The 12,513-nt window shown below is 38.8% G+C and overlaps 1 protein-coding gene across 1 annotated transcript; it reads left to right on the forward strand.

Annotated features, from left to right (window-relative positions):
- Positions 1–9,292, forward strand: LOC146452168 (uncharacterized). The gene is made up of 2 exons (XM_085098137.1): positions 1–150; positions 5,902–9,292. The coding sequence occupies exons 1-2, from the start codon at positions 90–92 to the stop codon at positions 6,264–6,266; spliced, it is 426 nt and encodes a 141-aa protein (XP_084954263.1). The 5' UTR covers positions 1–89; the 3' UTR covers positions 6,267–9,292.
- Positions 9,293–12,513: the final 3,221 nt, after the last annotated feature.

Genomic DNA, 12,513 nt, shown 5'->3' on the forward strand with positions numbered 1-12,513 from the left:
ACGCATTTGGAGAAGTAAGAACGAAGACATTCGTTAGCTTCAATTGGGACTTTGCTGTATTCATACTTGTTGCGTTGGAAATCAAGACGATGGCAATCACTTGTTTTGCTGTGTCTTTCATAACCGTGGTTCTCATCTTTCCTCCAGAAAGTAAGTCAAAGGTTTACTCCAGAATAGCCTGTCACATCAAACGAGCGTGTTACTGGTAATGAGAAGCAGTAGTCACTCGTACGCGGTTGTTAAAAGTCTAGTTTTCCGTGAAATCTCAAGGAGAATAATAATTAATCCAAGTTGAATACTCGGTGCGCGGTACGCAGTGAACAATAAGTCAAATCTCGCTTTTGTTCACGCTCATCGAAGGAGGAATTCACGCAATTTTATTAGTATTTGATATCTTCCATTTATACTTCACACGCCCATAGCACGAGGAGTGTATCTATTCTCAGCTATTCTACGTGCTTTCTACTACGTAGCTAGCCTTCTACGAAAAGTTCCAGTGGCAGGATGTTCTTGCAGTTATCATAAGATGACGTACCACACAGCGGCGAACAGATACGCGTTATATGAAACAAATTGCCTCGATATTCAATATATTTAGCTGTATAGACGTTTGTACTGACACAGGAATATCTCGCTCGGAAAGTGGAACAGAATAGACGCAGCAGTAAAATAAATCGAATTATTAGGATCAGCCGCTTTTAGTAAGAAGTTTTCCGTTTTCTGGTATCGTGGTTAATAATTTCCTGAGTTACATGTGAGTTATGGAGTTGCTTTCGTTTTGTGCATCGCTGGCATCGACGGCATCCGTAATATTAATAGTATTGGCGTGATACTTGCGTGGTTTTCGCGTGATCTGATTCAAACAATGTGGATCCATGGCGACCTCCTTTCATAGCTTTCACCTTGAATAATTTGGTCAGTTGCAGCTCTGTACTTTTTATGAAAAAATTGTCATGCAGCTGTGAAACTGAAAAAGACGGAGATCTGTAGTTTCCAAGCATTGTTCGTATATGTGGTTCTCATCTCTCAAGGAAGCAAGTCAAACTTGTTGTATGGCGTAACGCAGGTTTCCAGCTCGCGGTTATTTTGCTTGAGATCAACGTTAATCTTTATTGAGGAAGCCGACATCACGCAAAGTGGTTTACAGTGGGGTCCTCAAAAAGAAAAATTACAAAACAAAAAAAAAAACAAAGTTCAATGAGTAGCAAATATAAAAAAAAAACATTTAAGTAACATAGCGAATAAGAGTAAATTAAGAAAGGCGGAAAATATTAAGAACAAGATGCCTATACTGGCATTTACGCGAGATGCATTTATTCCAACTGTGTGCTTCGCAGATTTGTAAAACTATCCTTGCTAATGGAATAGTTTGAGTCACGACGATCGCGTTACGTTGTTTCCCAGTTGTGTTACGCGACTCAGACTTCCACCGGAAATTTGTGAAATTCTATTACGATGACGTTAGCTTCTCAATGACCTCTTTTCAGTCTCGCATCGTGGTCTAAGACTGTCAAACAAAGTACGATTCCTTCACCAGGAATTCTCCAATTTCCACTGTTTTAAAGGTCGAGTGCTTCTTAGAAGTTATTCTTTCGATTTACCGTTTCAAAATTGTTTATTTTCCGTTTTAAAACGGCACACTTGAGTCCATAACATGTTAACAACATGGCGCCACCAATTTAATCCAAGATTAATGAATAAATCAAATGATGCTCTGACGTCTCACAAGTAGGGGTGAGTGGGTCCCCTCTCTCGCGATATACGCGACAAAAATGGATTTTGATTTGCCTGCTTTTGTTGAAGACAATCAGAACATACATCCCGAGTAGGAGAGGGGAGAATTTAATGAATAAACAAGATGCCTATACTGCCATTTACGCGAGATGCTGGGGCTAATTCATTTATTCCAACTGTATGCTTCGCCGATTGATAAAACTATCCTTGCTAATGGAATAGTTTGAGTCACGAAGATCGCGTTATTTTGTTTTCCTTGTGTTACGTTACTCAGGGTCTCACCGGAAATTCTAGAAATTCCATTACGATAACATAAGCTTCTCAATGAACTCTTTTCGGTCTCGCATCGTGGTCTAAAACTGTCAAACAAAGCACGATTCCTTCGCCAGGAATTCCCCAATTTCCACCGTTTTAAAGGTCGAGTGCTTCTTAGAAGTTATTCTTTCGATTTACCGTTTCAAATTTGTTTATTTTCCGTTTTAAAACGGCACACTTGAGTCCACAACATGTTAACAATATGGCGCCACCAATTTAATCCAAGATTAATGAATAAATCAAATGATGCTCTGACGTCACACAAGTAGGGGTGAGTGGGTCCCCTCTCTCGCGATATACGCGACAAGAATGGATTTTGATTTGCCTGCTTTTGCTGAAGACAATCAGAACAATACATCCCGAGTAGGAGAGGGGAGAGTTTAATGAATAAACAAGATGCCTATACTGGCATTACGCGAGATGCTGAGGTTGATTTATTTATTCCAACTGCATGCTTCGCAGATTTATAAAAGTATCCTTGCTAAAGGAATAGTTTGAGTCACGATGATCGCGTTACGTTGTTTCCCTCGTGTTACGCTTCTTAGGGTCTTACCGCAAATTGCGGAAATTCCATTACGAGAACATAAGCTTCTCAATGACCTCTTTTCAGCCTGCCATCGTGCTTCTAAGACTGTTAAACAAAGCACGATTCCTTCGCCAGGAACTCACCAATTTCCACCGTTTTAAATGTCTTTCGACCTCTTTTCAGTCCCGCGTCGTGGTCTAAGACTGTCAAACAAAGCACGATTCCTTCGCCAGGAACTCACCAATTTCCACCGTTTTAAATGTCGGGTGCTTCTTAGAAGTTATTCTTTCGATTCACCGCTTCAAAATGGTGAAATTTCCGTTTGAAAACGGCACACTTGATTCCAAAACATCTTAACAATATGCCGCGACAATTTAATCCGTTTTGTAATAAATATATCAAATGATGCGTTGACGTCACACAGGTAGGAGTGAGTGGATCCCCTCCCTCGCGATATAAGCGACAAGAATGGATTTTGTTTGGCCTGCTTCTGTACCGATTTGTGGCTACGAGGAAGAAAAAGAAATCGACCCGTTTTTAGACACGGTATGCCCCTTCAGGGCATCCCGCGTAATTAATGTACCGATTTGTCGCTACGACGAAGAAAAAAAAAAGAAATCGACCCGTTTTTAGACACGGTATGCCCCTCCAGGGCATCCCGCGTAATAATTACAAGCTAAAAAAAAAACAAAAAAAAAACAAATGATGCTTAAGATGGCATTTATCTTAGGGAAATATCCAAAGAATTCCAAACATCAGCAGCAAAATTTAGTGTAATCCAATCTCCCCTCCTTCTAGAGGCAAATGATTTACGGATATTATGCTTCGATCTGGTAATGCAATGATGAAAACTGCTATTGGATGAACAGTGACACGGGTGCATAAAGAGGTTATTAACATACTTGTGATACACTTTTGACTAATAGACCCATTCGGCTAACGCAATGTTGTACCCAATTCAGATCCCCCGGGGTTAAGATTCTTCGGTTTATTGCATTTGCATTATAATGTAGAGGGTCCCCAATAGGGTTCTTCAATCCCGCCATCCCGGACAAAATTTCTCCTCAATCCCGTAATCCCGACCTTTGTTTTAGCCCAATCCCGATCCCGGTCAGGTCATGATTTTTGTTCAACCCCCTTAGCTCGACGAAAAAAGGCATTTTCAGGTAGATATAAATTCCAACTGCTAATCTTTGCACTGTTCTTTGGTGACCGAGAAATTAGCTATAGGATTATTTCTTCTATTTCTTTCCACCATAACGACGACATCGTTCATTTAAGACGTTTTCAAAGTTTCCTGCCAATTACGTCAGTCAATATTTCAGTTAGCAATTTCTTTTTAAAGCTTGTTCTTTTTCCTTTTCTTTTTTTCTTTTTTTCTCTCAATTGAATGGTGAGAGCTACCTTTCTTATCACGTTGATCCTTGGAAAACTTTTCAGTCAGGGATAACGGCCATCAAAGTCTGAAGAGCATTGCCACTCACGTACCACAACGTTGGACTGCAACAGATATTTGAAAAGGTGACCGGGCCAAACACGACTCCCGCTGGTTGCTTAATGTACCTTACACTTCTAGATTGAGTGCTTTAATTTCCTGAGTACGTTTCTGAGAGATTTTCCTTTTCGATCAAAATGTGGTGAGATCTCTCTGTCGATCTTTTGATTTTGATCATGAAGGAAACTACTCAAATTTACCGAATGGAGGTTTTCTTATCATTCGCAACCGTTTGAATTAGTTCCTTTATGCCGTTGTGTACGCTAGCTCTGTGGCATTTGTTTAGGCTTATCGGCTCAAGTTAACTGCAAGGTCCCAGGGAGCATTTCTTTTCTCGTCCAGGACGGTGATAACTAGATTTTCATTGTACATTTTCGACGCCGGACTTCCCGAATCTCGTTTCTTTAGAGTAACATTTCCCGCATGCCACTTCGTAAAATCGTCAAATCCCGCGTCCCGACCCTTAGTTCTAATCCCGAATATTGTCGCTCTTTTCCGCTAAAATCCCGAATCCCGACCTTTAAAAAAGCCAAATACAGGATCCCAAAAAACCTATTGGAGACCCTCAATGTAGCATTCACATTTAAATGATATGGAAATACTTAGAACAAAACATTTTATGTCCAGAGGATTTGAAATGGGTACAACATTGCGTTAGCCGAATGGGTCTATTGAAATCTGTCCACCGCAGATAATAATTGATAAATATTCACAGGAAAAATCGGATTCTGCCCTAAACGTTTGTTGAGTTTTTAAGCAAGAAGACCTCCCTCTGAAAGCGGATTTGGCCGCATTGAAGAATATAAGGAAAGAACACAAGTTTCACAAGTTCCACAAGACGTGCCGTGAATTAAAGGGGGCTTACTTTACGAAGACAAAGATCCAAAACTTGAAGACGATGAAAATGACCAATAAGGTTTATTTCGAGTCAGCGAGGAAAGGTTCAATGGTACTCGTAAACTGAAAACAACGATTACAAAAATACAACTAAATAGGAGGCTAAATAAAGCAATTAAAACACTCTTTTGATATTTTGGGGGCGGAACGACAATTCGCATAAAAACAATTCTACATAAAACTAATAATGTTCTGCACATGAAAGGTCACAAAACTGAAGTGAAAATATGCATAAACAATACGAATCAAAACATACTTAATAACACAAATGATAGTTAAAATAACGTGAAATAATTATGGATTTGTAACGCTCGAATGGACTACTTATTTGCATATGCACGAGGGAAACGATAACAATCAGCTTGTGCTAAAATCAAGTCGTGCAACATACTAAATCAATTATAACTAAATTTGAAAACAAAGGGGAAAAAACACTTACATATGTAATACACACAGTAGAAATACTTGATAGGAAATACGAAAGGCCAATTGACTTAAAACCTAAACTTCTGTTGGAGTTACCTCAGCTCTTGCAAGACTTTATACCGACTGAACTTTGGCCAAGACAGCATGAACCGAGTAAGACATGCGCAATACCGAACCTTAGCGAGGGTAAGGAGATGAAAGAAAGTAAACAAAATAGCGTGAACCGATGAGCTTAAAAGGACTAAATGAATTAGACAATCTTTAACAAACTCCTGATAGCAGCACTCTGATTTCCTTTTTCCGAGTATGCCTGTGTCTGACTCACTCAATAACACATCATTCTCAGGTAACAATTTGTAATTAAACAGTCGCTAAAAACAGTAAACGAGGGGCAATCCAAGACGATTCCGGTGTGTGTTTTACATCACTTGTATCCGAGGCTGGTATTTGATAGTTTTATTGTCCAGTTAGTATTATATTTACTCCGTCATTTGTTGCCTTTTTTCAGTTTCTTGCCTAAGTTGTTACAGCTGCACAAGCAAAGATTCCTGGGAGGATTGTAATTCCAAGATGACTAAATCCACATGTCCATCAGGATCACCAAATTGTGTGAAAGGTACACTGACATGCGGTTCTGGTGATGCAGCGACAACTGTCTTCTACAAGAGATGTGGCACCGAAGGACAGACCTGTGACATCACAAGGAGCGATAGACCATCGTGTCCTGGTTCTAGTTCTGGTTGGTCTTTCTCCTCTAGCAACAAGTGTTGTACTGGAAACAACTGCAACTCAGCATCATCACAGAAAATCAGCGGTGCGATGACAGGAATGTGTCTCGGGTTGGTCTTGTGGGCTCTCACTTACATGTACTGATTGTTCGGCAGTGTACGTGTAAGAGGAGCTGAATCGTGCTGTTCAGTGGTTTCATAATAGCAAGTGATTCCTGGAACTTATCTTTTAGTTTGTTGCATAAACGAGGCAATCGTTTGAATGTTGTTTACGGTTTCTATTGAACTTAGTAGGGGTAGTATTGGATAGCTGCCAAGACAATAATAAGCACTTAATGGCTGGCCCCGAGGAAAACAGTGAGTTTTCTTTACCCGAGATCCTCAATAGGGGAAACAAAACTCACTGTTCCCGTGGGCCCATTCATTAAGAATTTTGTTACCTCCCAACTCAAAAAATAAAACAAATTATACACGGGTGTCACATTACGACTTTATTGCAAAATGGTGCAAATCTTGAACGTTCGTCCAAATTTTTCACGGCATTGTGTGTGGCCTGGGGCCCGTTTCTCGAAAGTCCCGGTAACTTCCGGGCCCGTTATCTTATCGGGGCCGTTATCGGGAAACTTTACCGGGCCCGATAATGCGTTTCTCGAAGCACCCGTAAACTTTCCCGGTAATTTCCGGGCCCGGTAAAATAGAAGCCATTGCCAGGCTCTTGCGCGCTTCACGCTCGTTCGCAAGAGAAGGAGAACAACTTAGGACTACACCAATCCATTCGATTCATTTGACAAAAGCACGGTTATGGATGAGACAGGATTGTCTTCATGCTTTTTGAAGGACAATACAATACGTTCTAAGTTTAACTTTTTCGTTTTATCAAAGGGGAGCAACCAAGAGAGATCGCTATTTTGCATCATGCATGGTATCGGCAATTACTTTCAGGAAACTCCCTGATGTGAAATAGAATCTGAAAAGGATTATGAATGTTATCATCATGAATTCTTGTTGTGAGCATCAAACTAATAGTCAGGATCAGTATGTAATTCGTTCAAAGTTGTAGAAGAGATGAAGCTAAGCAAGCTTTGGCGATCGCCGGGGAAACAGTGTCTGCGTGATGTCCTATTTCAACGCCTATTTCAACAGTTCGTACTGATACAAATTTACTTTTAGCAGCCTTAGTATAGAGAATATTGGGAATAAGGAAGGATCTTATACAAGTTTTAAAATTGAATAGCTATAGTTCAACTGGCGTGATTTGATCGTCTTCTCCGGCAGACATCAAGCACTATTTTTACCGATCCGAAATCGGCTTTTGTATAATACCACAAGGCTCGATCAATTGAAATGCGACTGAAACTATTTTGCGAAAAGTGGAACGATTTTTAAGTTCTTTATTCTCGTTTATCTATCGTGTGTAAGCTTCTTATTCTTTATCCCTCTAGCTAATGCAGCAAACACTGCATTTGTGTATTTCGAGGACGGCGCACAATTCGACTCTCATCGCGATCGCTCTGTTTATATCAATGATTATGTTTACATTTATCTCAGTGCAGCATGTCAGATTTCTAACTTCCTCTTTCTTATGAAAATTCTGCACATTAACAATATCGCTTACGGTAGGATTAGTTTTGCATGACAGGAACCCATTTTATGCTAAAAAGGAAGCCATTTCGAAGTAATAATGTGCGGCGAGTGAGCCGTGTTTACATGACAAAATATTTATTTTTTCTTCCGCCGTTGGTTGATAATTTATAACAATAAAATAGTAATAATTTCAAATTTATATAGCGCCCATATGCAAACACCCTAAGAGCTTTTCAAACATCTAAAACAACACTTACGGCAACAACAACAATAGTAGTACTACGCCTGTATTCACGTTTGCTTCCGGAGCTAGCGGGCAACTTCTCGCTTTATTTTTCCGCAATTCGTCGCCAAGTTCATTCACGAGCCACTCGATTCTCGCTCGCAAAAGCCTGAATCTTTCTATGACTTCACAGTCAGCCATGTCGGCCAGAATTAGTCGTCTTTGACAAGACCGAGGTCTTCTAACTAAAAAAAAAAGTCCGCCTCCGGCCGCCAGTTTGTTTAGTGTCGCAACATTTGCGATTTCCCGGTAAGTTTACGGGTGGTCATGACCTCCCGTAAATTACCGGGCAAGTTACCGGGAAATTTACCGGGATCGTAAATAACGGGAGTTTCGAGAAACACCCGTAAACTTATCGGGGACTTAACGGGCCACTTACCGGGCCCGATAAGTTACCGGGACTTTCGAGAAACGGGCCCCTGGTCAGTAATTTCTAGTTTTGTCACAAAGAAGCTGTCTTCTTCAGTTCTTGTTCAGTTGAAAGCGTCTAGCTGCCATGACTGCAAAACAAAACATTTTCTTGACGGGGGCTGGCACACAAATTTGCCGCGGTTTCAAGGTGGACGATATGGGTTAGTTAGGTTTTATTATGTTCCTTTTCAGATTAGTTTATTAATATCTTTATCATGTATAATTTTTAAGAAAGTATAACATAGGATATGTAGTTAATCTTATTAGAAACAAAGACGATTATTATTATTATTATTATTATTATTATTATTATTATTATTATAATTATTATTATTATAAATATAGTGTAAAGGTCTGGATTCCTAGAACCTAAGTAAACGATGGTTGGCCGGCAAACCCTAGCCAACCTCGCGAAGACTAAACCGTAACAACTAATCGCTAACTTCTAATCACACCCCTAAATACTAAATGTTCACTTAGAAAAGTTATTAAAACTTATAAAACTCTAAAATTACTTTTGTACTAAAATGCTTTGAAAGCATCTAACAGGAAATCCAAACTTCTTCTTCTTATTATTATTATTATTGTTATTACGACCTGAGTCAAAAGTTCAAGTTGCTGTTTTCCTGGAGAGTTAGTGAGTTTTGACCCCTGGCAAGTGACACGTTCTCCTCCAATCGGAAAGCGTATTTGAGTTGGAAGGTATAAGTTTCTGAAAATAAAATGACTTCCCGTGACAAGGGTTAGAGCTACGCCTATGTGCGTCACTACAAGACTGGATTTCTGACACAAAAGTTGAATTTGTTTTTCAGTTGCAGTACCTATTGTATGAATAGTGCTTTCGTAAAATTTAAACGCTGTATCTTAAAAATAAACTCATATAGTTACTGTGACTTTTCACGTTTTGTTTTTCCCGCCTCTGGAGTTCTCGCCTTAAGCCCATGTACACGTATCCGTTTTCGTTTGAAAACGCAACTTTTTCTTTACGGTTTGGCCGTCCATTCACACACGTATCTGGTGAAAACGGTCACCGAAAAGGCAACTTTTCAAAAACGCTGTCCAGAATGGAAATTTAAAAAAAGAAAACCATCTTCGTGTTCTCGTATGGACGGCTGGCATAAACGCCCAAAAAAAAAAATTATTGCCTTTTCTGGAGATTTGGTTATGTCATAAAATTTCTCGAAGGACCCTGCCCATCTTGTTTAACACAGTCAACATCTTTGAGCAATGTTGGATTCAACAATGTTGGGTGATGTTGCAATTGTTTCTCCCTGCCTTGGGTTCATTTCCAATATTTTTTACTTACGGCTTCTACTTTAAGTTAGTTAGTCCTGTCTGTCACCTTTTGTTTTTTTTTTTCCCTTTTTTTTCCAAAAACATGGCGCGTAAGGTCTGGAAAAGTGAAAAAACTTCAAATATAAGAGGTGAACGGTTTTAATATCCGCACTTCGTGTCAAAAGAACGGTTACAAACGAACATGGCGTTATAGAGTTACGTAAGTGTTATTTCATCAGTGACCCTGTTTTTTCTGAGCTTTACGAGTGTAATTTAGATCACCAAGGCAATCGCTTTCGTTTATTTAATTTTGCAGTTGGCTGTTATGAAAAGCCGTGAATAATTCATGTAGTTCCAGTGCAAAAGTAAATGTATCCGTACGTAAGAATTTGTGTGGCCTTCAACCTAAAGTAACGCTTCACCAACGTAAGCGCGAATCATATATATATATATATAGCTTTCTGTGGTTACTGCTCTGTTGCACTCCTGATTGAAAAGGTCTCTCTGGTGTAGTTGGGGAGACTTCCTGTGAGTGCCATGGAAAAACGCCACGCCAGAGTGAAAAGGGATCTGAAGGCTAACATTGTATGTACCTAGTAACAACATCCAGAGAAACAAATAATCCTTTCAGCATTGGGCACCAGTGTATTTACTGTTGAAAGTTGGCGAAAGGCACCATCTGTTCCAGAAAGCAGCTAAAATGGTATCACTGTACTGAAAAGAGAGAATCATAAAAATTACAATAAGAAATAATTATTATTTTTAGCATAGTATTTGCAGTACTTTAGTCAGTAGAATCGTCTCCTTTAAGTTGTAACACGACCAACTATTTATTGCTTTAAAGTGCATATGGCAGATTTTTTTATTTGCTTCGATCAAGTGCACATATTAATTGTAAAATATTTAGCGGCACTTATGTACAACAACAGCAACAATAATATATGGGAAGCTAATTTAGCGCAATTTCTCTTTAGGATTCTTTACTTTGTTCCTTTTTAATAACGCTTGAGACAATAGTTAAGCAAGAAGGACTTCCCTGATGACTTTCATAGGGGAAATACAGGGTGATGAGGTCTAAGAAACAGCTTGATAGACAGTTATACAGTAAGAACAAACTATTGAGTTTATTCTGATGCTTTATTCTCTGATATGCCTTTGAATATTTGGAGTTTAATTTTTATTTCAGCAATAAATCTGGTAGTGTAAAACTTGAGCAGTTTAAAAACTACCCAACAAACACTCTTCGGTTTCCATCCTCAAGATTATGTAGATAATTTACGAAAATTCGCCTGAATTGCCTACTATACATAATCAACCTCCAACTTGTAACAAGATGTAAATGTTGAAATGCATGTAAATGGTTGCTGTGAAATAAAGTTGATTATTATTAAACAAACCAAAAAAACCCGCTGTATATTACAGAAATAGTCTATTTCAGTTAACAGTTTTGGAGAGTTTCGAACATAAAAAAATAGCCAAAGCATTCAGTCTTTTATGCTTTATTGAACTACTTATTATTATATTTGACCACGTTTCTTAAACGTTGCGAAAACTACGGACTGTTCCACACTGGCTGTCAAGGTAAATTTTATCTTCACTTAAAGAAAAAACAAACATGAAAAAGCTAGTAGAACAATTTTAAGTTATTGCAAAGCAAAGGGATTTTTTTAAAGTATGCAAGTGGTTTAAACGGAAAGTTATAATTATCAAGCAACTAAGCTTTGGAGTTATGTTGAAACGAACATATTTGTGTAGTTGTCTAACGCTAGAAAACTCTCCCACGGATAAAAACGAAAAAAAAAAAATCTTAACAACAACCACCACAAAACACACAAAGATAGTTAAATTTTGTTTTGTTTTATTAATTTTGCTTATATTCTAATGTATATGTATATATACGTTTTATTTTTACTGTCTGAGGCTGTTTTCAACATAACCGGCCACCGGGAAAATTGTCGACGCGTAATTTACAGTGCGGTAAACGATCCCACTAATCCGACCGGGGCAATTGAATTTGTACCCGTGTGATCTGTAGGAGAGATTCCAGGTGTCTGAATAAATTCCGACCCCGAGAATACAATTCCGTTGCCGGAAAAAAACGAGTATTCAGAAGATCGGAAATGGGAAACGAAACCTGACATCGAAAATTAATTTGCGAGCCCGATAATTGAATTTTCGATATCGTACATACCCCACTACAATTTTGAACGATATATTTCGCCATACGTACGCGCAGCAAATTATGCGTCGACCTTATGCGTCAATTGTTATTGGCTAAGTCAAGAAAAGGTCAATAAGCGGGAAATTCCCGTTCAATAAAGATCAGATTAAGAACTGTGAAATACAAGTTGGGAAAGTCCCGTTATACTTCCGGTGCTTCTAGATGGTTGAGTTCAAAGTCAAGTGTGTTGTGGTCATACTTTCTGAAATTGCTTATCACGCGTGATAATATTGTTACTAGACTTAATACGCTCAGGATTAACTGTTCTCCTGGCAGTCGAAATCTTGGTAGACGTTATAAGCCTATATAGAAAATATATCACATGAGGAGGGAATAGCTTGAGTATGCAAGGTGTACGATCAATTTAAAAGAAACAACCCTCCGATTCCCACTCCATATCTGATATAAATTATAACACCTAAAGAGAATCCTTTCCAATTCACTGGAAGGTATCCAAATCCAAATCTATGGTACTGCTATGGGTACAAAAATGGCCGTTGCTTTTGCAAACATTTTTATGGCCGACATTGAAACATAGATTGTTATCCAAAGCGTCGTAAAACCTCCAGCTAGTTATTGCGTTAAAGTGCATATATCAGATTTTTTTATTTGCTTCGA

Source organism: Pavona decussata, unplaced genomic scaffold (assembly GCF_977016875.1).
Source record: "Pavona decussata unplaced genomic scaffold, jaPavDecu1.1 SCAFFOLD_377, whole genome shotgun sequence".
NCBI lineage: Eukaryota > Metazoa > Cnidaria > Anthozoa > Scleractinia > Agariciidae > Pavona > Pavona decussata.